At 42.4% G+C, this 24,274-nt stretch overlaps 2 protein-coding genes across 2 annotated transcripts in view; one reads left to right on the top strand and one right to left on the bottom strand.

The window, feature by feature from the left end:
- DNALI1 (dynein axonemal light intermediate chain 1) overlaps nucleotides 1-3,168 on the bottom strand; it is a 44,303-nt gene extending 41,135 nt beyond the window's left edge. The window contains exons 1-2 of the mRNA XM_040337220.1: nucleotides 3,005-3,168; nucleotides 632-768 (exon numbers count right to left, since the gene is read on the bottom strand). Of these exons, the coding sequence (XP_040193154.1) occupies nucleotides 632-768; nucleotides 3,005-3,085 (218 nt within the window). The 5' untranslated portion in view covers nucleotides 3,086-3,168. The remainder of the gene's footprint in view (nucleotides 1-631; nucleotides 769-3,004) is intronic.
- A 544-nt stretch (nucleotides 3,169-3,712) lies between these two features.
- Nucleotides 3,713-24,067, top strand: CDCA8 (cell division cycle associated 8). The gene is made up of 11 exons (XM_040337218.1): nucleotides 3,713-3,878; nucleotides 7,578-7,694; nucleotides 10,606-10,734; nucleotides 12,336-12,376; nucleotides 15,099-15,165; nucleotides 17,909-17,988; nucleotides 19,462-19,538; nucleotides 20,870-20,968; nucleotides 21,821-21,947; nucleotides 22,119-22,205; nucleotides 23,792-24,067. Exons 2-11 carry the CDS (start codon nucleotides 7,598-7,600, stop codon nucleotides 23,825-23,827), a joined length of 840 nt encoding a protein of 279 aa, XP_040193152.1. The 5' UTR covers nucleotides 3,713-3,878; nucleotides 7,578-7,597; the 3' UTR covers nucleotides 23,828-24,067.
- Nucleotides 24,068-24,274: the final 207 nt, after the last annotated feature.

The raw sequence follows: 24,274 nt of genomic DNA, 5'->3' as shown, positions 1-24,274 counted from the left end.
AAATGCTGCATTATAGCCACCAGGTGGTGCTGACAATCATGGGAAATAAACATGTTAGACACATTTTGGGGATTGTTTGTGATGGTTGTGTGAATGCTGAGACATAATGTCCAAAGACAAGCTGTTCCCACAGTGCTCAAGATAGGTGTTCAAAGGGAATGCTGCAGATGGTTCCATGCCAGAACCAGATGCAATTATGCAAAGTCACCAGCACTCCAAATACATTTTTTTTATAAGACTGAGTGACATAAATCATAAGAAACCTTGCAGGGTCCCTGTCTCAATGCATCACAGTAACCTATGTCACTATGACTATGTTGCCTTGGGAAATGGACATTGTTAGAAACCAAAACGTCAGTTACTTATACTTTATGTGATGCTGTCTTCACTATATATATATATATATATATATATATATATATAAATAAATAAATGAACCCCTATGTGTTGCCTTCTGTGCAAAAGAATAATAGCCACAGTACCCAACAGTTACTAAAGATGCATCTCTAATTTTCATAATGATCTCCTGGAATGTCACCGGCAAGTTTGGCACAGGATAATCTGATCACTTATCGTATTGCTATATAAAATAATATGATGGCCGTACAAGAGCAAATACAATTAAGCTTACCGGGGTGGTAGGATTGCATTTAAAATTTCTTCTGCTGGCTTTGTTACATCAAGTGGTGGTGTTTTTGGCTTGGGAGGTGGAGGTACAGGTAGAGCAGATGGGCCAGTTTGCTGAGGAATGGCTTTCAGAGCGCGAGACTAAAGAAAAAAAAAGAAAAAGATGCTACATCTGAACTCTTGGCAAGCAGCTAAATACAAAGCTGAAAAAGATATATGGGCACCAGTTGACATGACAAACAAATTAACAAATGTAGCGCTACACCCACAGGAGTCACTGAGATTGCCAGGTTCTTTCCAAAATCAGTGCAGAGTCAGCCAGGCACACAGCAACATTCCATTCACTCTGGCTCATGGAACCGTCTAGGACAGGGGTCTCCAAAATTCTTAAACAAAGGGCCAGTTTACTGTCCTTTAGGCTTTAGGGGGGCCGGACTGTGGCCAGCGTGAGCATAAAATGTCCCGGAATCAGTGGGCGTATTAGTGCTCCATCATTGGTTTTAACAGAAGGAATAGTGCCCCATGGTTACGTTGAGCAGGAGGAATAGTGCCCCATTGTTAAGTTTAGCAGGAGGAATAGTGCCCCATGGTTGGTATCAGTGAGAGGAATAGTGCCCCATCACTGGTCTTAGCAGAAAAAAATAGTGCCCTATCATTGTTCTTAGCGGGAGGAATAGTGCCCTATGGTTGGTAGTGAAAAGAATAGTGTCCCATCATTGGTCTTAGCAGGAGGAATAGTACCCTATTGACAATGTCAGTGGGAGGAATAGTGCCTGATCATTAGTCTTAGCAGGAGGAATAGTGCCCTATCATTGTTCTTAGCAGGAGGAATAGTGCCCTATGATTGGTATCAGTGAAAAGAATAGTGTCCCATCATTGGTCTTAGCAGAAGAAATAGTGCCCTATCATTGTTCTTAGCGGGAGGAATAGTGCCCTATGGTTGGTATCAGTGAAAAGAATAGTGTCCCATCATTGGTCTTAGCAGAAGAAATAGTGCCCTATCATTGTTCTTAGCGGGAGGAATAGTGCCCTATGGTTGGTATCAGTGAAAAGAATAGTGTCCCATCATTGGTCTTAGCAGAAGAAATAGTGCCCTATCATTGTTCTTAGCGGGAGGAATAGTGCCCTATGGTTGGTATCAGTGAAAAGAATAGTGTCCCATCATTGGTCTTAACAGAAGAAATAGTGCCCGTCATTGTTCTTAGCGGGAGGAATAGTGCCCTATTGTTGGTATCAGTGAAAAGAATAGTGTCCCATCATTGGTCTTAACAGAAGAAATAGTGCCCGTCATTGTTCTTAGCGGGAGGAATAGTGCCCTATGGTTGGTATCAGTGAAAAGAATAGTGTCCCATCATTGGTCTTAACAGAAGAAATAGTGCCCGTCATTGTTCTTAGCGGGAGGAATAGTGCCCTATGGTTGGTATCAGTGAAAAGAATAGTGTCCCATCATTGGTCTTAACAGAAGAAATAGTGCCCGTCATTGTTCTTAGCGGGAGGAATAGTGCCCTATGGTTGGTAGTGAAAAGAATAGTGTCCCATCATTAGTCTTAGCGGGAGGAATAGTGCCCTATGGTTGGTATCAGTGAAAAGAATAGTGTCCCATTATTGGTCTTAGCAGGAGGAATAGTTCCCCATTAATGGTTATAGTGGGAGGAATGGAGCCTCATTAATGTCAGTTGGAGGTACAGTGTCCCAAGGGCCAGATAGAGGCAAGCAATGGGCCAGCAGTTTGGAGACCACTGGTCTAGGGCATGTCTTTTGAAAGTTTATTTGCTTGAAGAACTTGTAACAAGGTTTGTGGTGGTATCCCTTCAACAGGAAGACCCTATTCTAAAGCTCAGACTATTTACTGTATGTCCCTCTCCAACCACCTACTGGGCACCCCCATACCAACACTTGGCATGTTGGTTTGTAGGCTAGTAAGGGAGTGACTCCATTAGCATTGGAATCACACATTTAAATTGGAAGTAAACCCTTCGATCGGTTTTGGTCGAGATAGCTGCCATCTTAGCTTCTGTTTGATCTGCAACGGCCCTGTTGCTGCAGCCTGTGACCAGTTATGACACCAATCATTTGACGGTTTGGTTGAGAACACAAGCAAATGGGCCAGTTAGCATTATTCCTGGCACATGGCGGCAATGTAAACGTTTTTTGTAACTGTTAAATCGATGGGTGTAGTTCCTCTGTAACATGGCCAACAGCCAGGCAACTAGTATTTTCAATGTCAGCGATGGAAAGCGACATATTAGGTATGTATTGTAACCCCATGTGGTGTGAACGAGCCTTGGCAGTATGTGACTGTGCCCCTTTAATTGGAATTCCTTACATGCCCCTAGTGATAAACCAGGGAAATGTTGTTGGATGAGGAGTCACTTACTTTGGGGGATTTCCTATCGGTGTTCTTACTGATAAGTGCCGGGTTGTCGTACTTGAGCAGGGAATCAGCGGGGGGAATCATGATGACTGCTCTCCGTGTCCGCAGTATGCAGCGTGCGCTCTCCCTGTCTCCCGGTTGCTATGTACGCTCTCATCTCCTAGGCAACCGAACGCCGTGAAGAAGTGCTATCACCACGCATGCGCTAAAGTTTATGCCCGCGCATGCGCTAAATTTTGCTAAATCCACCTTGCCTTCCGTAGACTAGGAGCCCTAGCAACGTTTTTTTTTATAGATTAGATAGTTTGTCCAAACGTCTTGTTACTGGACCAGTAATAGCACGAGTCTGTTTGTATCAGAATTGTAATACAACTAATAGATTATTCCGAGGACATATACTTTCTTTATTAAACAGTGCTGAGCCGTACAATAATTTCATGGTATTTGGTCAGTCAGGGTACAACAAGGAGGGGCGGGGGATTCTGCGGTGTATACACAGTTCCTAACACTTCACGTATTTGCCATCCACAATATGGTCACCCTGAAAGCAGCGGAGTTTCCTAATGACTCGCTGGGAGAATAGTGCAGGTGGTCATGTGACCGCCCAGGCTGCACGCTATTGGCAGGAAAAAAAAGCAGTAGCTGCTTATGATAGTTTTAGTGCGTAGACAGTTACTAACGACTCACTGTATTGCCATCCACAACATGGCCTCCGCCCTGTGAAGCGAGTTTTTTTTCCTATTGGCAGCCGCACCGGATAGGACGGAGGACGTAGACACGTGACCTCGCTGGCTGCGTCCTATTGGCGGAGCGGAGGTGGCGGCTGAGTTTGAATCTGTGCGGTGTATTTCCGGGCTGAGTGAAGCGGGCGGCTAAGGTAAGGACCGGGCTGGGGGGCGACTTATTAGTACGGCTCTGCGACACAGTCTGAAGGCCATTAGTGCTCACATATAGTACTGATATCGTCCCATAATAATTCCGTGTTCCCGAGTCCTCCACTGAAGCTTCGTAGTAACTGCCCCAATGGAAGGCCGACCTGGTAATGGGCAGGCTCCCTGCTGTAACAACAATACTACCTGTACAGTCTAGTTTGAGGCTCCGTTCAGACCTCAGTGTTTTTTGTGAATGTGTGTGGCTATGCATGAAAAACGTATGTACTGGCACCCTAAACACGGCAGGCTGACCCAATGTTCCGTGAAGAAAAACATTTAAAGTGGAGGTTCACCCTATAAAACATTTCTAACAGTACATCCAGCACCGTGCTGCATATAAAATGTCACTGACCTTTATTTTTTTTCCCCCGTAGATATCGTTTAGGCGTGGAAATCACCGCGGCTTCCGGGTAGGGAATCCCGCGGGAGTGGGCGTTCCTATTGACATGCCAATCAATTGGCATGCTAAATGACGTCGCACACAGCGTGTCATGACTTCCCGAAGGAAGCTCGGGTCGGCTCTATTCGGCGCCTGCGCACCGGCGCCGAATAGAGCCGAACCGACCCAAGCTTCTTTCGGGAAGTCGTGACACGCTGTGTGCGACGTCGTTTAGCATGCCAATTGATTGGCATGTCAATAGGAACTCCCGCGGGATTCCCTACCCGGAAGCCGCAGTGATTTCCACGCCTAAACTATATCTACGGGGGAAAAAAAATAAAGGTCAGTGACATTTTATATGCAGCACGGTGCTGGATGTACTGTTAGAATTTTTTTATAGGGTGAACCTCCACTTTAACAAGCGCATCAAAACATGCGTGACACTCAGCACTCAAAGCTACATGAGCCACTTTGGCACGTCGGGCAGCCCATTGAAATGAATGGATAGGCTGCACTATTAAAGGGGTTGTAAAGACAAAAATATTTTCCTCTTAAATTAAAGTCTGACAGTAGCTGATAAAGTAAAAAGTAATGTTTTGCATTATAACTAGTTTGATACCTGTTGAAATCGAGCTGTTTTATTCGCCTCCGTCACTCCTGAATCATTATTCTCACTGACTTCCTGGTTTGCGGTGCACATTCATTCTTGCTACATCACGGCCTAATGGGAACTACAGTTCCCATTAGGCTTAGCCTCCATGCCTGTGAGGGATAAGAGAGCATCTTCATGCAGGGCTGTAGTCATAGGGAGGGGGTGAGCACATTCTGCTTTCCACCATGCAAAACGGCTCAGATGCTGGTGGAAAGCAAGAAGAGGAGAGACAGGAAATGGCATTTTCAAACCTGGATTACTGTATTTTGGAGGTCAAAAGGAAAAACGAGGTACGTGATATTTAAATGCTCTAGCTTACAGCAATCAATTGATCTAATAAAAAACAAACCTTTAGTGTTCCTTTAACCACTTCAGCCCCGGAAGAATTTACCCCCTTCCTGACCAGAGCACTTTTTGTGATTTGGTACTGCGTCGTTTTAACTGACAGTTGCGCGATGTTGCACCAAAAGAAAATGTCCCCCCCCCCCCACAAATAGAGCTTTCATTTGGTGGTATTTGATCACCTCTGTGGTTTTTATTTTTTGAACATTTTGGGGGAAAAAAGCAATATTTTTTTACTTTTTGCTGTAATAAATATCCACCAAAGAATTTTTTTTCTTCTGCAGTGGTTGCTGGGCTACCATAGACTTCTGTTATTACCTGCGAGTTTGATGAGCTTTCTGAGAGTGCACCAAACCTGCAGAATATAAGGCCCCTTTCACATTGAGGTGTTTTTCATGCGGTACAGCGCTAAAAATAGCGCTGCTATACCGCATGAAAAAATCATGCCCTGCAGGCTTCAATGTGAAAGCCCAAAGGCTTTCACATTGAAGCTGTGCGGTAGCAGGACCACTCCAAAAGTCCTGCTAGCCGCATCTTTTGGAGCGGTGTGTTTACCGCTCCTATACCGCGCCTTCCCATTGAAATCAATGGGAAACGCGGTAATACCGCGGTATTAACCCTTTTTCGGCCGCTAGCGGGGGTTGAAACCTCACCGCTAGCGGCCGAATATCGCGGTAAATACGACGGTATAGCGGCGCTACAAATAGCGCGGCTATACCATCACCGCGGCTCCACCACCCAATGTGAAAGGGGTCTATTGCAAAGTGCAGGAAAGCCAAGGGTACACTGCGTTGCACCCGTGGTGCGGGTAAACCACAGCGCATCAGTGTGAAAGCAGCCCTGGGCCCCTTTTCACACTGTCAGTCCGACCGTTGATCCCTCCATACGCCTCCTAGATAGTGGCAGACATAAACCAACTTGTGTTCTACCTCCAATACGATCCGCTAAAAAGTATCGTGGGCTGTGTTCGTGTCAGACATGCCATCCACCCGCTCCGCTCATTGTGGCCCGCGACCGGTTACCAAGTCGCTTAAGTGGCCATTGCTCTTAAAAATGCTTTACCTCTGCTTTAGAGGATCACTTTGGCACAAATACAAATAGAGGAAAAATGTCTGTGGATAAAGCATCTTCACTTATTGCTGGATCTGGATCACTAAAAAAATCTCCTATCCTTTTTTTTTTTTTTTTTTTCTTGATATTGTTGTGTGTGTGTGTGTTTGTGTTTTTGGATGTTTTCACTGAATGTGGTCATTGATGGGCGCACTATTCATTTATCATATTCTTTACTATATGGTTGTGATATTGATAGATTCTGATACACATTACTTGAATTACGGAAAAAGCACACCAGTTTACATATAATTTATCATTCATTAATGGTTGTGGCTGTTCATTGCGAATTTAGGTGAAATTAATTACATGGTAGCTCATAAGTATTTCCAAAAATACATTTACAATTTCATCTACTGATACCAACAATGGGGTAAAATTCCCCCACCACTGGGGCACAATTTCTCCCAATTACACCAACAATTGGGTACACTTGCTCCCATCCCAGTGACCCCAACCATGGGGCCCAATGATGAGGCACATTTCTTTCCAGTGACACCAAAGATGGGGAATTTTTTTTTTTTTTCCACTGAATGTTGAGATCTTTCCTACTCAATAGCCACAGTCCGTCCCCCTCCCTAAAGTCTGAAAAACAGTAAATTGGCCCCATAAAGTTTGGGGACCCCTGTTCTATAGTGTGTACTTGTCTCAATCCAGAGCACTAAGTGTAATTTCTGTCTGCTGCTTCGTTCTTTTGCTATCAAAGTCACTTTTGACAAGTTTTCCTGACACCAAGAGAAAATATTGAAATTTGGGGGACCTCCATTACACATCCTCGGCTCTTTTGCTGACCGCTCTCCTCACTGAGCTCTGCAGAGTGCACCTTCAGTTCTCAGCCCCCTACTTTCTGACAGTTTAGACAAGCTTTATAAATTCTGGGCTTGAGAGAGCTGCAGATAAACAGGAGCAACTCATGTAGGAAGATTTGTTTAATCTCTGTGTATGATCTGAGGCCAGTCACTATACTGGGTATATGTGAGGGTTTACATCCACTTTAATGAAATGCCGTTTCAAAAAGTAAAGCTATATTATCTTATCCTCACATCTTTGTTTTATGTAACATTTACATTTATATTTTCCTGTCAAATATCTTCTTGTGTAAGTGATGAGAAACTTTTGTGATGTATGGTTGCACCTAACATGTCTAAAATCATTTTTTAGGGACTCCTCCTATTATCACCATGGCACCAGCAAAGAAAAGAGGAAACCGTGGACAGAAAAACCGTACTGTAAAAAATGAGAAGTTGGCATCCTTTATTAAGGATTTTGACAGTCAAGGTAGAGTTATTTTGCATAGCCTCTGCTGTAAACCCTCTTTAAAGTTGTATGGTTGTGGAAAGTTATCGTATTTATCGGCGTATAACACGCACCCCAATTTTAAGAGGGGAGTTTAAAGTGGAGTTTCCATCCCCAATTTTTTTTTTTCATTATTGTGCTCATTAGACCTAAAAAGAAAAAAAAAATGTTTTACTCATCTGTAAATGCCTGTTGCTATGCAGTCCCACGAAATCTGCCTTTGGAATCACGTAGGATCCTGACATCTCCATCTAATGCTCCTGGGAAATGTGTGTCTTAATTTCAATTTCCCAGGATGCAGTACGCTACCCAATTATCACTCCCCATCCAAGAGTTCCAGGAAGTAATTGCTTGTGGGCTTCACAATGCCCACAAGCAAAATGACAACGGTGTGGACATAGTTTATAAAACAATCTTTTTTGAATAACTATGCAGAGCGGCGGCGGATTGTAAAATAGTAAGTGACCGGATTTATATTATAAGACACATGATGAAAGGACATGCATTTAAAAAATGCTAATTGTGGTTGGAACCCCGCTTTAAGGGAAAAAAAATATGTACACAGTTCCCCCCCCCCCCCCCCCCCATCCAGTACACAGCTCCCCCATCCAGTATACAGGTTCTCTCTCTCCCCCCCCCCCCCCATCCAGTATACAGGTTCTCCCCCCCCCCCCCATCCAGTATACAGGTCCCCCGCCCATCCAGTATACAGCCCCCTCTCTGCACTCCCAGGAGACCCCCAGTCTCGTGGGATAGCGCTGCCAGCATACTCAACAGTTAAGAAAAAAAAAATCACTGCAGCTCCTTCCACACTGCTCCTCCTGTGTGACTCCTATTGTAAAATGAAGCTTCCATATACCTCAATAGTTCAGTTTTTCCCACTGACCTGGTCACATGACTGCTCTCCTCTGATGTTACACAGATGGTCATGTGACCGCTCTCCTCCTCCAATCTAAAGCTACACTCGAAGGAGGAGGGCAGCCAGAAAAAACTGAGCTGTTGAGCTATTTACAAGCTTAGTTTTTCTAATGACACTGACACAGGAGGAGCGGTGTAGAAGGGACTGGCAAGTGACTTTTTTTTATTTTTTTCTCAACTATGCAGGGAACGCTGTCCCAGGGCCAGGAGAGGCGGGACGGCCGGCCTGACACCCTCCCAATGGGTGGCTCTTGGGCGGACCGCCCGATCCCGCCCCCTGTTGGTAAAACGTGATATTGGCGTATAACACGCAGGCACTGTTTACCCTCTGTTTTCATGGGGGGAAAAAAGTGCGTGTTATACGCCGATAAAAACGGTAAGTCATTTCAAAGTGATTTGTAAAGGCTTGTTATGTGTATTTTTTTGTTGTATTAACCTCTTGCCGACCGCCCATCGTAGTTTTACGGCGGCAGGTTGGCTCGGCTGCGCAAAATCACGTAATATAACGTGATTTTGCATTGCAGCCACTAGGGGCGCGTGCGCCCCCTGGTGCCGATGCGAGTGCCCGCTGACCACCTACGATCGCTTGTTACAGAGCTAAAGCCGGGAGCTGTGTGTTTACACACACAGCTCCCGGTCCTTTCAGGGGGAGAAATGACTGATCGCATGTTCATACAATGTATGAACCGCGATCTGTCATTTCCTCTAGTCAGTCCCACCCCCCTTCAGTTAGAACACAATGAGGGAACATAATTAACCCCTTCCTCGCCCCCTAGTGTTAACCACTTCCCTGCCAGTGACATTTTTACAGTACTCAATGCATTTTTATAGCGCTAATCGCTATAAAAATGCCAATGGTCCCAAAAATCTAAAATGTATCAAAAGTGTCCGATGTGTCCGCCATAAGGTCCGATAAAAATCGCAGATCGCCACTATTACTAGTAAAAAAAAAAATCTATCCCCTATTTTGTAGACACTATAACTTTTGGGCAAACCAATCAATAAACGCCTATTGCGATTATTTTTTTAACGAAAAATATGTAGAATACGTATTCGCCTAAACTGAGGATTTTTTTTTTATATATTTTTGGGGGATATTTATTACAGCAAAAAGTAAAAAATATTCATTTTTTTTTTTTTTTCAAAATTGTCGCTCTATTTTTGTTTATAGCGCAAAAAATAAAAACCGCAGAGGTGATCAAATACCGCCAAAAGAAAGCTCTATTTGTGGGGAAAAAAGGACGCCAATTTTGTTTTGGAGCCGCGTCGCACTACCACGCAATTGTCAGTTAAAGCGGCGCAGTCCCGAATCGCAAAAAGTGGCCCGTCATTGACCAGCAAAATGGTCCGGGGCTGAAGTGGTTAAAGGAAAAAAAATGTTCTACTTGCCTCCTCTGTGGGTTTTGCACAGAGCGACCTGATCTGCCTCTTCTGGGGTGCCACGGTGGTGCTTCTGCGTGCGTGCGCCCGAGTCCTGCTGCTACATCCATTGACACAGACAGCAGGACTGAGCATTTGCTGATGAGAGCATCGGGAAGGAAAGTGGTCATCGGGGTGGGCCACAGAAAAGGTCCCACATGCTGCCAGTTGGACATCCCTACTTTGCATTTGGGCATTGTAGATATTTTCAAATGTCTTCCATAGACACCTGTGTGCACTGAATTGTCACCTTTATTTGTTAAGCTTAGACAATTTCAATGCCTCCCTTTCTTTTCTTTTTTTTCCCCTGTGTATTGGACTGTGAAACTACTTTGAACTGGATCTGTGGTTTGGTCTTTTTGTGATAGGTGTATACTTATTAATGTTAAATTGTAGTTTTCACAAGGGTTTTGTTAATAGTATTTTAATGTTGGCAGAATATCCCTACATTGCCGTGAACTAAATCCGCTTAAAATTAAGCATTTCAAATGGTAAAGTGTAATGATCTGTGCACCTTATTGGTATTAAAGAAATTGCCTCTCTTTTCTTCATCTAGTCAAGGCAATTGTAGAGGAATTAAAATCTACGGTTAATAGCAATGCGAAGGAAGTGGATACCCTGTACAATATTGAACTCGTCAAGCTACCTGCAGCTATCAAAGAGATGCGCTGGCTTGATTATTTTGGTAAGCCTACATTTAAGTTTTTTTTTTCATGGCACATTTATTTTAAATATACCTATTCTTTTCTCTATAGATGATGTCTAACTGCAATTCAGATAAGAAATGGCTGAAAGGTTTAATCTCATTGTGTTTGGTAAAGAATATTTAAAGCTGAAGTGTAATGTATGCAAATACCTTCCCTTGGAAACTATAATACAGTTTCTATGAATGGAGGAGGGGGTAGAAAAGGTGGGCAATAGTCAGCACCCTTGATGAATGACTGTCACAGGTCCCTTGGCTCTAATAACCCTGTAGCACCAGAATATTGCCGCTGCTGGGTTTGGGGGAATCCAAGGATAAAGGATTTCAACTAAAGCAGCAGCTACCAGCACAAAAGACCCTTTGCCCTGATTGTAAGTACTGTCCCTTGTGCTGATTGGGGGGGAAACAAAACATTTCTGATGAAACTTTTTTTTAAGGCTGTGGAAATTAAAGATGAATTCCTCGATTAATCGTACATTTTTGTTGATCGATCAAAATTATATTGATCGGTACTAGTGGTGCAACGAATAATAAATGATCCGTGATCCGAACGGGTCACAATATGTGGATCGGCACACCACGTGATCCGCAGAGCTCCGCTGCTGCCTCGACCATAGGAAATGCCGCGGCTTCGGTCTAGCTCTCGGAGCGCCGGCCATCTTGGTACACCCGGCAGCGGCCTAGGTGAGCCTAGAGCGGCGCGCTGACGTCATCTCAACTGCTCGTGTTTCAGCCAGCTTCTCTGGTAAGACTAAGCAAGCACTAATCTTCCTATACAGTGGGGGGAGATGTTGACCATATTACAGTGGGTGAGATGTCTGTGGATATTACAGTGGGGACTATATGGTGGCGATCCGAAAAATGTATGTGTGTTATAATCAAAATTAGTTGATTTAATCAATTAAAAAAAAAAAAAAATTATTAATCTAACACAAAAACTTTAATCGGTAACAGCCCTACATTTTTTTTTTTTAATTTGTTCATAAAATGCTTAAAGCGGTGGTTCCCCTAAAAATAAAATGTTGACATCGCATTTAGCAAATAAATTACAGTTAGAATCGGCTTGTTTTATTTAAAAAATACCTCCGTACGTATCGTTTCCATTATTCGGTCCCACCGCCACTTCCGGGTACGATGCAGGCGGTGGGCGTTCCTAATTGATTGACAGGCATCCGAACGACGCATCCATCGCGTCACGAGATGCCGAAAAAAGCCGAACGTCGGTGCGGCTCTATACGGCGCATGCGCACCGACGTTCGGCTTTTTTCGGCATCTCGTGACGCGATGGATGCGCCGTTCGGATGCCTGTCAATCAATTAGGAACGCCCACCGCCTGCATCGTACCCGGAAGTGGCGGTGGGACCGAATAATGGAAACGATACGTACGGAGGTATTTTTTAAATAAAACAAGCTGATTCTAACTGTAATTTATTTGCTAAATGCGATGTCAACATTTTATTTTTAGGGGAACCACCGCTTTAAAAATAAATGAGAAATTAGATAAGACAAAAGAACAGGTCCAGGTTTTTAGGTGTTTCACATGAGTATTGCCTGATGATGTTTTTTTTTTTCTCTTTGCATAGCAAAAGGTGGGCGGATGAAAGCTTTTCACGCAGCCACAACGGTAAGCCACGTTTTCTAGGATAGTAAACAACTTTACATACCCGTAAGATGTTATGTCAAGGCATATCTAGATTTCTGTTTCCTTATATGGGGGTCAAACCTTTTTCCTTAAAGTGATACTAAACGTGCACTGTTGAATTTACATTGCCCTGACTGTGTATATGGATGATGGCACTGTATAAATATGTGTGTGTGTGTGTGTATATATATATATATATATAGATATATATATATATATATATAGATATATAGATATATAGATATATAGATATATAGATATATAGATATATAGATATATAGATATATAGATATATAGATATATATATATAGATATATATATATATATATATATAATCAAAAATATATTTGTATGCCAATTAAAAACAGCAGTGGACTAGAAGCGACTCCTTTCGTTGCCTGAGGCAGGCTGGAAGAGAGCTGGGTCATGTAACGGCTGTCTATGGATTAGGAATTTTTTTTTTTTTTTTGTGGAAATAAAATGGTGTGGGCTGATTTCTGCCAGTCGTAGGCTGTGCCATGCCCCTCCAGCCTGTGTCTTAGAATAAGAGGGAGGCGAATCCACCATTAATCTACATGTAATATCCTGCCCCCATTGTTTTTAGCTAGTTAGTTGGAATAGAGCAGGAGGGAGGGAGTGGGCTGTCATTTACCATGTGTGTACACCCACATGTGTGATTCTATAGTCCTATATAAACAAGGCCAATGGTAAATCCAAGGAAGGATCCAAGTTTACTCACCAGCCAGTCTGCTGACCGAAAAACAACCTATCTAACAGTATGCAATAAAATGGGGGTTTAGTGCGATTTGCTTGGGAGTTCAGTGTGCCCCTGTACCTTTTAAGAAGGGGTGGGCTCCCTTCAGTCCACCTGACCTCCACCCATCCATCAGAATACATGTGCTTCCATTGTGGAGTCACTCATAAGCTAATGATAGGGCCACAGATACCAGGGTCCCGTGGCAAGGCTCTGTGGCTTACTCATGTATTTGTAAATGTGTGCAGACTAAACCCCAGTTTTAACGCATACTGTTAGGTAGGTTGATACGGTTGTCAGCCGGCTGGCCAGTGAGTAAGCTTGGATCTTTCCTTGGATTTATCCTTGGCCTTGTTTTATATCATATGTTTCCTTCCAATGCTACTCACTGCAAAGGCCAGTTATAGGTGGGGGTAGTGGACACCTGTTGTGACTCTATAGTCACATGGGCTGCTAAGATGTGATGGGGAGGAAATGCTCCGCAAAGAAACTCGCTGAAAACTGAGCATGTGCAGAGCTGCCAGCACTGCTCTGCAAAAACCCTAGCTGAATTGGCGGCATGAACAGAAGGTTGAGAGAGAGCAGCAAGATCAGCTAGGTTTTTTGCAGAATACAGAAATTAATCTCAATGACTGAGTATGAACAGCATATAATACAGCATTTATTGATAGTTTTTTTTTTTTTTTTCTTTTTTATGATGTGGGTTTAATGACACTTTTTAATATCCCCCCCATTGAAGTGACAAGCCTCAAATGATACAGAGATTAAATCCTCCTACATAAGTTGTACTTGTTTATCTACAACACGCTATCTGCTACAATCTTCCATAACAAATTTTACACATCACAGCAGTAGAAAGCGGAGGATGGGGATCTGATGTCATACACAGAGCTCTGAAAAAGCTGAGAGCTTTTTCAATTCGTGAAAGTGTATTTTTCCCCAAAATAATGCATTTGAAAGACCGCTGCACAAATACTGTGTGACATAAAATATTGCAACGATCGCCATTTTATTCTCTAGATTCTTTGCTAAAAATTAGGGATGTCCCGATACTGGTATCGGTACCGATACCGAGGATTTCCCCGAGTACTTGTACTCTGATACTTCACCCGATACCTGGGCGATCAGTGCGGCAGGGGAGTTGCAAGTCTTCTCCGTGCTGCCTTCTGCCCCCCGTGCCGCCTTTGTCCCACATGCTGATTAAAAAAATAAATTACAATAAATATAAAAAAAATAACAAAATGTAAAACAAAAACACACTGACAATCCACTCCCCCCCCCCCCCCCCCCCCAAAAAAAAAATCACTGTAAAAATAAAAATGCTGCCACTGTCACATGACATTAAAGAAAAAGTATCGGTACTTGTACTCGGTCTCAAAGTGGTATCGAGACAACCCTTCTAAAAATATATACGTGTGTGTGTGATGTATGTATGTTTTAGGGGTTCTAAGTAATTTTCTAGCAAAAAATTCAGATTTTAACTTGTAAGCAACAAATATCAGAAATAGGCTTAGGCATGAAAAGGGTTATTTATTGAGATGTTTTCTGGCATTCTCAGGCCTGTTTAAGTTTATTTTTTTTATATTATTTTTTTTTTTTAATTGTAGCTGCCCTAGAAGATATTCCAAGTACACATTACTTGTCTGAAGTAATTGGCATTCTTTAGCTAAACCTGTTATCCATGCAGTGTTAGAGGGTTGTGTTTTCTGGCCATAGCCTATTAAATGACTATATTGTAAATTGAGGTTCTGGAAAGATCTTTTGCTTTTTGGTAAAACCACTTCACTGTTGGTGCCAAGCAGTACATTGCTATAAAGTATAGATTTATTCCAGACCAATGACCTGTCAGTTTCTTTATGTAAGCACTGAGCGGTCGATATATGCAGTGGTGTACATCCTCTGAATAGCTACACTAAACATAATTGTTTTGTCACGGTCTGTTTGTATTAGGTGAATGTAGACATCGAGCAAATAACATCAAGTGTTTCTCATACACCATTTAAGCCTTCCAAGAAAGGTCAGTATACATACTTTGTACTTTTTGCCCTCTTGCTCTGTCACTGTGGGATCAATTTGATTTGAGCTAAACTGTATTTCATGCCCTTCATTGGGCAACCAATGTAATAGTCGCCTATTTTGTGTGAATTTTTTTTTTTTTCTTGAATACATTTTTGGGAGATGCAAGACAGGATAAGTCACACAAGGTCTTTACTACTGTGCCTCAGTTGGGGTATTTTCTCATACCCATTTTCATTGTTAGGCCTCATGTACACTGCTGCTAAACGGACATATAGGGGCAGTTGAACTCTCCTCTGTTATCCTTGTATGCATGCCTGACAATGTCCTGGGGTATTTCCTCCCAGATCTGGACCAGGGCACCGGTGAGCTCCTGAACAGACTGAGGTTCAACCTTGTGGCGCTGGTTGGACCGAAACATAATATCCCAGAGGTATTTTATTGGATCTATGTCAGGTGAGCTTGGGGGGCCATTCAATAGCATCAATTACTTCATCCTCTAGGAACTGGCTGCATACTCTCGCTTCATGAGGTCGGGCAGTGTCATGCACCAGGAGGAACCCAGGACCCACTGCTCCAATGTAGGGTCTAACAATGGGTCCAAAGAGTTAATCATGATGCATAATGGCAATCAGGGTGCTATTGTCTAGCCTGTAGACATCTGTGCGTCCCTCCATGGATATGTCTCCCCAGACCATTGCTGACCCACCACCAAACCTGTCATGCTGAGTGATGTTGCAGGCTGCATAACTTTCTCCATGGCTTTTCCAGACACTTTCATGTCTGTCGCATGTGCTCAGGGCGAACCTGCTCTCATCTGTGAAAAGCACAGGGCACCAGTGGCGGACCTGCCAATTCTGGAGTTCAGTGGCAAATCCCAGACGAGCTCCATGGTGCCGGGCAGTGAGCACAGGGTCCATTAGAGGACGTCCGGCCCCCCTCATGAAGTATGTTTCTGTATGTTTGGTCAGAGACCTTACCTCCAGTAGGCCACTGGTGTGCATTTTGTAGGGCTCTGGCAGTGCTCATCCTGTTCCTCCTTGCACAAAGAAGCAGATACCAGTCCTGCCAATGGGTTAAAGACCTTCTATGGCCCTATCCAGCTCTCCTAGAGTAACTGCCTGTCTCCTGGAATCTCCCCCATGCTCTTGAGACTGTGCTAGGAGACACCGCAAACCTTCTGGCAATGGTACGTATTGATGTGCCATCCTGGAGGAGTTGGACTGCCTGTGCAACCTTCATAGGGTCCAAGTATACCCTCATGCTTCCAGTGGTGACACTGACCCTAGCCGAGTGAAAAACTGTCAGATGAGACGGAGGAAAAAAAATGTCCGTGGCCTCCACCGGTAAAACAATTCCTGTTTTGTAGATCTTCTCATTGTTGCCCATGTAGTGCACCTGTTTTCATTAAAGTGGTTGTAAAGTCAGAAGGTTTTTTATCTTAATGCATTAAGATAAAAAACCTTCCGTGTGCAGCAGCTCCCCTAAGGCCTCTTGCACATTAAACTCCTGTTTGAGCATCTACTTTTTTCAGCCTTTTTTGTAAAATATTTGCGTGCATTTTCGTTTTACATAAAATGTAAATGGACAAAAAGCTTTACTGAGATTTTTCAAGCTGCAGTGTGCAAAAGGCCTGTAGTGTGTAAGTACCTGAGCCCCATCTCTAGCGATGTCCACAAGTGCCTCGGCCATCCGGGCTAATTGGCTCAAACACAGCAGCGGCGCTATTGGCTCCCACTGCTGTCAGTCATGTAGCTAATCAGGAGAGGGAGCGGGGCCAAGCCGGGTCTTCGTGTCTGAATGGTCACAGGAAGCTGCGACTTGGCTCGGGTGCCCCCATAGCAAGCTGCTAGGAAAGCCGAAGAGGGACCTAAGAGGAGGATCTGGGCTGCCGAGTGAAAAACCACTTCACAGGGCAGGCAAATATAACAGGTTTTGTTTTTGGAGAGAAAAAAAAAAAACAAGACTTTACAATCACTTTAACACCAAAGCAGCTAAAACTGATTAACAACCCTCTCTGCTATTTAACAGGCCAGATCAATATCACATGAGTTTAAAGTGGATGATACACAGTGATGAGACCAATCTCCCTACATAAGTTTTACGTGTATATTTGCGGTCTTCAGCTTTCTACATTCTTTAGAACGTGGACATTGTGTTAGACATTTTTGTTCCTGTTTCAGCAGTGGGAGGGAAGTCTGGGCATACACTGTGTGTGAGCTGATTGGAGGAAAGCCCCCCCCCCCCCCCACTTCCACAGGTAGCGGAAGGGCCAAACATGCAGAGCTGTGCTGTGAATAGACAAGCTCACTGCTTATCTGTCTCTAAGTTAGCTCCCCAATGTAAATTTCCAGCTTTTTCCATCTCCTGTGTTGGAGAGCTTGTCTGAAGTTATCATGCTGATAACAGAGGAACAGCTTTGGAGAGAGATAAGTAAACACTACAGATATATGCGCCCAGGCCAGATTTCATGAATGTGGTTTACATCCACTTTAATTGACTTGATGCTATACTTTAAATTAAAAAGTGTCCCTTTAATTTTTTTAAGCTGTGTATATGCTGCCATTTTTTTTCTCAAGTTTGATGTGTTGTACCAATTTCTTTTAAGATATATTTCTTTTTTTTAGGCCTTATTTTTTCTTTTGCACTTGGATTTTTAAATTGCCTTTTTGTGTTTTACATTTTCAAATGCACAAATCAGTCTACTGTGCCAATATGGTTGTTTTTTATTTTTTTTTCTACAGCTAGAAAAGCAAAGTCTAACTCCATTGAAGATGGTGGGGAAAACAATCCAGCGCAGAGTGTTCTGAGACCAAGAACAAATGTAAGCCTGAAAATCTCTAGATGCAATGATGGCAGAATTTACACAGAATGCTAAAGGGGTTTGGGAAGCAAAAACATGACATGGTTCACTTGGCCTTGCAACACGCATTGCTCACAATTCTTCTTCTAATTTTTCTTTTCCCCAGCATCTAATGTTCACCTTTTTTCTTTACTATGTTCTAATCAAATGGTATTTTATAGCAAGATTTAGAAAATGGAGGCCTGTTATTGGGGTGTGTGTGTGTGTGTGTAAGGATGCTATACAAGCGGTCAACACCTCCTTAATTATTTTTTTTTTAAACGGTTGTTTTAAGTTTAAAATTGTACACAATAAAAAACCTGTGGCGGCCTGTTCCACCTGTTGGCTTGTATACATTTTTGGGCAATTTTTAGGCATTTTTTTTTCTAGGCGCCCCTGAAGAGACCTCAAGGCTGGTCTAACATTATAATAGTTTAAGTCCATATATTGGTGATGATCTTAATGTATTACTGGCCTTCAAGATATCAGTATTGATTATAAGTTTTGCAGGCTAAAATTTTCACATTATAACTGTTTGTCACTCTGGAAAGCTCTGCCCTTACCAGTTTTGCTTGTTGTAGCATGAATGATGCTTATAGCTGTACATCCTGTAAGCACATGTACCCATTTTCTGTGGCAAAACAAGCCAAAAAAGCGATGACTAAAATGACTCTTACATTAGGATGAAAAGGTGAATATTCGTTAAAAGGTTAAAGTGGAACTAGGGTGAATACTTACCTGTCCAATGGTCCCTCGCCAGCATTTTTTTCTAAATGTGCGAGTTTTCGGTCCTCTTCATTGGCCAGAGGGGGGTGACCTCACTCCTGCGCATGTGTAGGAACTAGTCGTCCTGGCGCTGTAAGCAAAACTGCTCATGCGCATCTCAGTTACTGTGCTGGAGAAGAAGACGACAAATGGGCAGGTAGGGTAATTCTTCTTCTCTTTTTTTTTTTTTTTTTTGCAGACGAGACAATGAATGTCTCTAATGCAAGAAAAGTCTGCCTGCTCGCGGCAGAACTGTTCTGTTTTAATGTTAAAGTATGTTTCTTCACTTGGCTCTTTTTATAACACATTAGTCTTATTTTTGCCATAGTTGCCTAAAGGTTACCCAAGTTCTTCAGGACTTTGTATCTATTTCCCCTCGCATTTATGCAATTTTAATGTTTGGACAGTTCTTGCTAGTCACATGGATGCCACATTCCCAGAATATTCATGCCGGTGGTGATCTAGCAATGTGCATAAGTAAGGTGTTTTCAATTCCAAGGGGACACTTTATTTTAAAGTACTGTATGATCAAGCAAATGAGTGTACATAAACATAATGCACAGACATCTGGAGAACTTTGCTTTACTGCTATCAAGTACAGTATTTACTTCCTAATTGCTTTTATCATATTCATCTATCATATCTAGTTGTATGCATGACATTTATAGAAATGTGTTCTGTATTCGTAAGGCAAAAGCTTCCACTACCAAAAAACTTGGAACTACAAGAAAAACAAGATTGTCTGCTGCAAACACAACTGCTAAGAGGTAAGGTTGCCATAGTTTCTAAAACCGAAAAGTCAAAGTCAAAAAATCTAAGTTTAATTTACTGTAAAGGCTTATTTAAAATGATTCATATGCGAGGTGTTAAATGTTCAAAATCCAAGGTTTATTAAAAAGGATGTATGGGCAAATAATCATTCACACAAACTAATATCAACTATCTGTGCTCTTGAATAAGGTGTGTTTTTTTTTTTTTTTTTATCCCTTATGTTAGGAAGTTGTTTTGACTGATATGTGCTAAGATCTCTGTCCAAATATTTCCTGTCGTCTGTTTTAAAGGATACGTTTCATCTTTCTGAACATGCTACACCCTAAATATGGGTCTAACATGTTCAGCATTAGACCTCTGACCCAAACTCCTGAATGTTTTTGTGCTGCAGAACAGATCGGACACCTTTTGACACTTTTGGGATCAGTGACATTTATACAGCGATCAATGCTAAAAATAGCCACTGATTACTGTATACATGTCAATGGCAGGGAAGGGGTTAACACTAGGGGCAATCGAGTGGTTAAGTGTTCCCTAGGGAGGTGTTTCTAACTGTGGGGGCAGTGTAGTGACTAGGAGGCGACAGATCGCTGTTCCTAATAACTAGGAACAGCAGATCTGTCTATCCTCTCCTGACAGAACGGGGATCTGTCTGTTTACATTGACTGATCCCTGTTCTGTCTCTCTCTCTCTCTCTCGAGCGATCGTGGCTCCCGGCCACATGGATCGGTTCTGGCGTCGCACCCCCTAGTGCTCTTAAAGCGGCTGATGTACAATGACAGCGATTCACCCAGGAGAGCCAACCTGCCACAGTACAACTGCGGTTGCCGGTCTTTAAGTAGTTATGCGGCTGTTTCCAGCTCATTAAATACAGTTGGTATTAAAGTGGTTCTAAAGCCTAAACATTCTTCACATTAATGCATTTCTTGCATTAAGGTAAAAAATGTTTAGGCATCAGCATACCCCCTCACTTCCGGGTTTCACTGGCTTTGCCATTGGCTCCCACTGCTTTCGATCAAAGCAAGGGGCGAGTGAGTCCCACTGTCAGAGTCAATGGATGCAGCAGTGGGCCCTGGGGGCGAGCACACACGAGTGCCCCCATGGGAAGCGGCTTCCCATGGAGGCACTGGAGAGAGAAGAGTGGCCAGGAGCGCCGGTGAGGGACCCAAGAAGGGGGAGGTTCACGGGCGCATTTTCAGTGTACAGAGCAGGTAAGTATAGCCGTGTGTGTGTGTGTGTTTTTTTTTTTTTTTTTTTTACTTACATTTTACAGTTGCTTTTAAGCTAAAATAAAATAGATTTTATATCTCTCTTTCTCTGAATATAGAACAAGCAAGAGAGGTCATGCAGCACATTCTAACAGCAGATTGGCAGACTCTTCAGTACTGGGATACACTCCAATGATTACACCCCAAATTGACACCAGGTAACTATAACATGACTCTACAAACAGAAACCTCAATTCACTAAGCTATAAATATTTGACAAACCATTCGTTTTAACCCATTTGACAGTTAAAGATAAGTTGCATGGTTAAAAAAGGACAATCGTTATGGTGATTTAACCTTTTGCCGACCGTGCTATAGACAAAAAGACGTCTACAGCGCAGTCGAGTTGTTCTGGGAGGGCGTCCTCCCAGAATCTTGCTCTCGCGTGCCCCCTGGGGCTCGCTCCCGGAATCATCCGTGAGCGCCGGGTCTACGAGACCCGGCGCATCACAGATCGCGGTAAATTGCAGCTGATAGCGGCCGTTTACCACGTGATCGCTCCATCAAATGATGGAGCGATCACTTGTAAACCGGCGTCATGTGATGATGCCGGTTCCTCCCTCTCCTCTCTGTACCAATCGGTAAAGTGTGAGAGGAGGGAGGGGGGAGAGCAGGTGGCAGCAGCACTGTGGGCAGAGGTGATCAAATGCCACCAAAATAAAGCTCTATTTGCGTGGGAAAAAAAGGACAGAAATTTTATATGGGCACAGTGTTGTATGACTGAGTAATTGTCATTCAAATTGTGAGAGCACCGAAAGCTGAAAATTGGTCTGGTTAGGAAGGGGGTTTAAGTGCCCAGTGGTTAAGTATTTCATATGTTATGATCATTGCAGGTATTGACACGATACAGTTGAAAGAATTGGGTATTTTTAGCTATTGTGGAACAATAACAGGCAATGTGATGGAGAGAGAGAGAGAGAGAGATCACAGAACAACTTGAAGCAATGAAATCAACTTGGATACACCACCTGCTGAATGCTTAAAACATCTCTACCTGATTATTTTTTTAGGCTACGTAAAACACCAGCATTCAGAACTCCATCAGTGAAGGAGCCTGTCTATACTTTTTCAGCCAATGGGAGTCCACTTGGCGGCATGGATGAATTGTTCATTAATTTACCTGCTGGGGATGGAAAGGTAATTTTTTTGTCTGTAATAAAAATGTGTTTTTTTATTCCCTGCCTGGGCTCATCGCACAGTGTAGAGTGTGATATATATTTTTTATGGTTTGCATTTTCTTCTGTACTACGTTCAGAAATGGTGACATCAGTCAGTGTGTGCCTAATATATTTTGTTTGATTTGCAAAGAACATTCGTCTAACAGCTGAGGATATGGATATGGCAAACCTTGGTCGCCTTGACAAGAAGGCTTGTGAAAACATCAAACTTTTATCAGTAAGTTTTTTTTTTTTTTTCACTTTTGTGGGGTTGTCGTATCTCGAGCCAGATTGTGATAAGAATGATGTGTATGCGGGAATACACAGCCTCTCGCCCGTAGCTGTTCTGTGTGACATTCTGTGCGACTAGCACATCGGCACTGCGGTGATCCCGCCAGACTGCACTGCAGCAGCTGGTGTGAATGGACCGTAAGGGAATGTGTGTTTTGAATCCATTTATTACAGGTTTCAACCCAAACTAATATTCTTTGAGAATTTTGATGTATGCAGCATTTTTTTTTGCTTTTGTTGACTTGTTCTGTCTAATCAAGCTGAATAAATTTGGCTCTTCCAGAAAAACAAAAAAACACACACAAATGTAGTGTTCATGCACCCTAAACACTGACCATGCACTTTTTATAAACGGTATCCAATATAATTCCTGATGCACTTCTCACACCCTGTTTCCTGCCTGTCTTGATGAAGGAAACCTTTTGGATCCCTGAAGCTTGTTGGTTTGTCATTTAGGCTTTTTATGATGAAGTAAACTCTGTATTCTTCTTTCTTCCTCCTCCCCCCCAAGAGCTGAGGGACAGATCGCTTCGGGTGCAGACATCGCTAGCGCCCATATATTAAAAGTCAGCAGCTGAAGTATTTGAAGCTGCTGACTTTTTTTTTTTTTTTTTTTTTTTTTTTGCGGAACTCCTTTAAGTTCAGGGTAAACTTCCACTTTAAACGTTCTTGTGATAAATGCCTTGTTTAAAAATTGTCATTAGAAACAAGCAAGCCACTTTTTAGAAGCTAGGACCTCATTCACACCTGAGCCTTTTTTTTTTAAAATAAAACGGCTTTGAGACAAAGTATGCCAGATTTAAAAATAAAAAAATATGGAAAAAAGATAATCGGCTCTGTATAGAGTTTCAGCATGTCATTGGTTGAATTATAAAACTGCAATTTCACCTTTTATAAATGATGAAAAGCTTGTTGCGCATGTTGTAATTTATTCATTTTTTGTTATAATACTTAACGCTATAACCTACCCCTCACTCCGAACCTAACACTATGACACATTTTCTCTTTACAAATCGGTTTAGAATGTACCTGAGCGTTTTGTAGCTTGAAGCCTCAAGCTACAAAACGCTGGAAGGGGAAAAAAAAATCTATTATTCTATATGTAGATGGTTCACATCTCCACTCCAAAACGCCTGAAGCTCAAACAAGTTCTGGGACTTTTTTTTTTTTTTAGGCAGATTTTGGCGTTTTTCTGCTTTTTACATTGGGGACATTTTTGACCTGTACAAAATCACGGCAAAAACTTGGTAAAAACGCCACAAAGATCGCGTCAAAATTGCGCAACTTTCTGCCTAAAAAACGCTATGCTCAGGTGTGAATGGGGCCTAAAAGTTAGCAAGATATATAGAATAAAATTATGTTGCAAAAAATAGCCCATATCTGTTATGATGGCTAAAGCAGTTTTGAGTGCTATATTACTATCGTATAAGGAGGGTTTTCGGTTGGAAAAATAACTTGCTGTATTGCTAATAATTGTAAGTACTGTTTAGAATGTACTGTTGGCGTAATCTTTTTTTTATTTATTTTTTTCAGAGTCGCCTGGAAAAACTCTGCAAAACACTAAAGTGACCCTTTTTAAAGCCGCCTTTATGGAATTTTATTTTGTTTTTAGGTTTGGTACATTGTGTGTACCTTTTTGTAAATAGCTGTAATTGCATTTTTTTTTTTTTTTTATTCTATAGAACTAAACAATCTTCATTTGTTATGGAGCTGAAAATACTTTTCTGTGTCAACTGTTTTCTTGTTTACCAACTTTTTACCAATAAAGCCCACGTTTTCTTCTGGGCTTCTGGGTAAAACTTGACTGAATGGCAAAGCATTGTGTGTTTTCTTTATCATGCATCACGGGACACAGTGTGTCTTCATATTCATTAGGAGGATAGTTGTGCTGTCACCTTTTTAGGTGATCAGTCACTGGCAAAAAAGAACAAACAAGAATTCCCCCTCCCAGGCAAGGCTTCAGTTTTTTGCTAATGTCTGCTGGTCATGGCTGTGCAGATCTCTGCCTGAAAATAT

The sequence above is a fragment of the Rana temporaria genome, chromosome 2, assembly GCF_905171775.1.
Source record: "Rana temporaria chromosome 2, aRanTem1.1, whole genome shotgun sequence".
NCBI lineage: Eukaryota > Metazoa > Chordata > Amphibia > Anura > Ranidae > Rana > Rana temporaria.
This window is presented reverse-complemented; position numbering and strand designations above follow the sequence as displayed.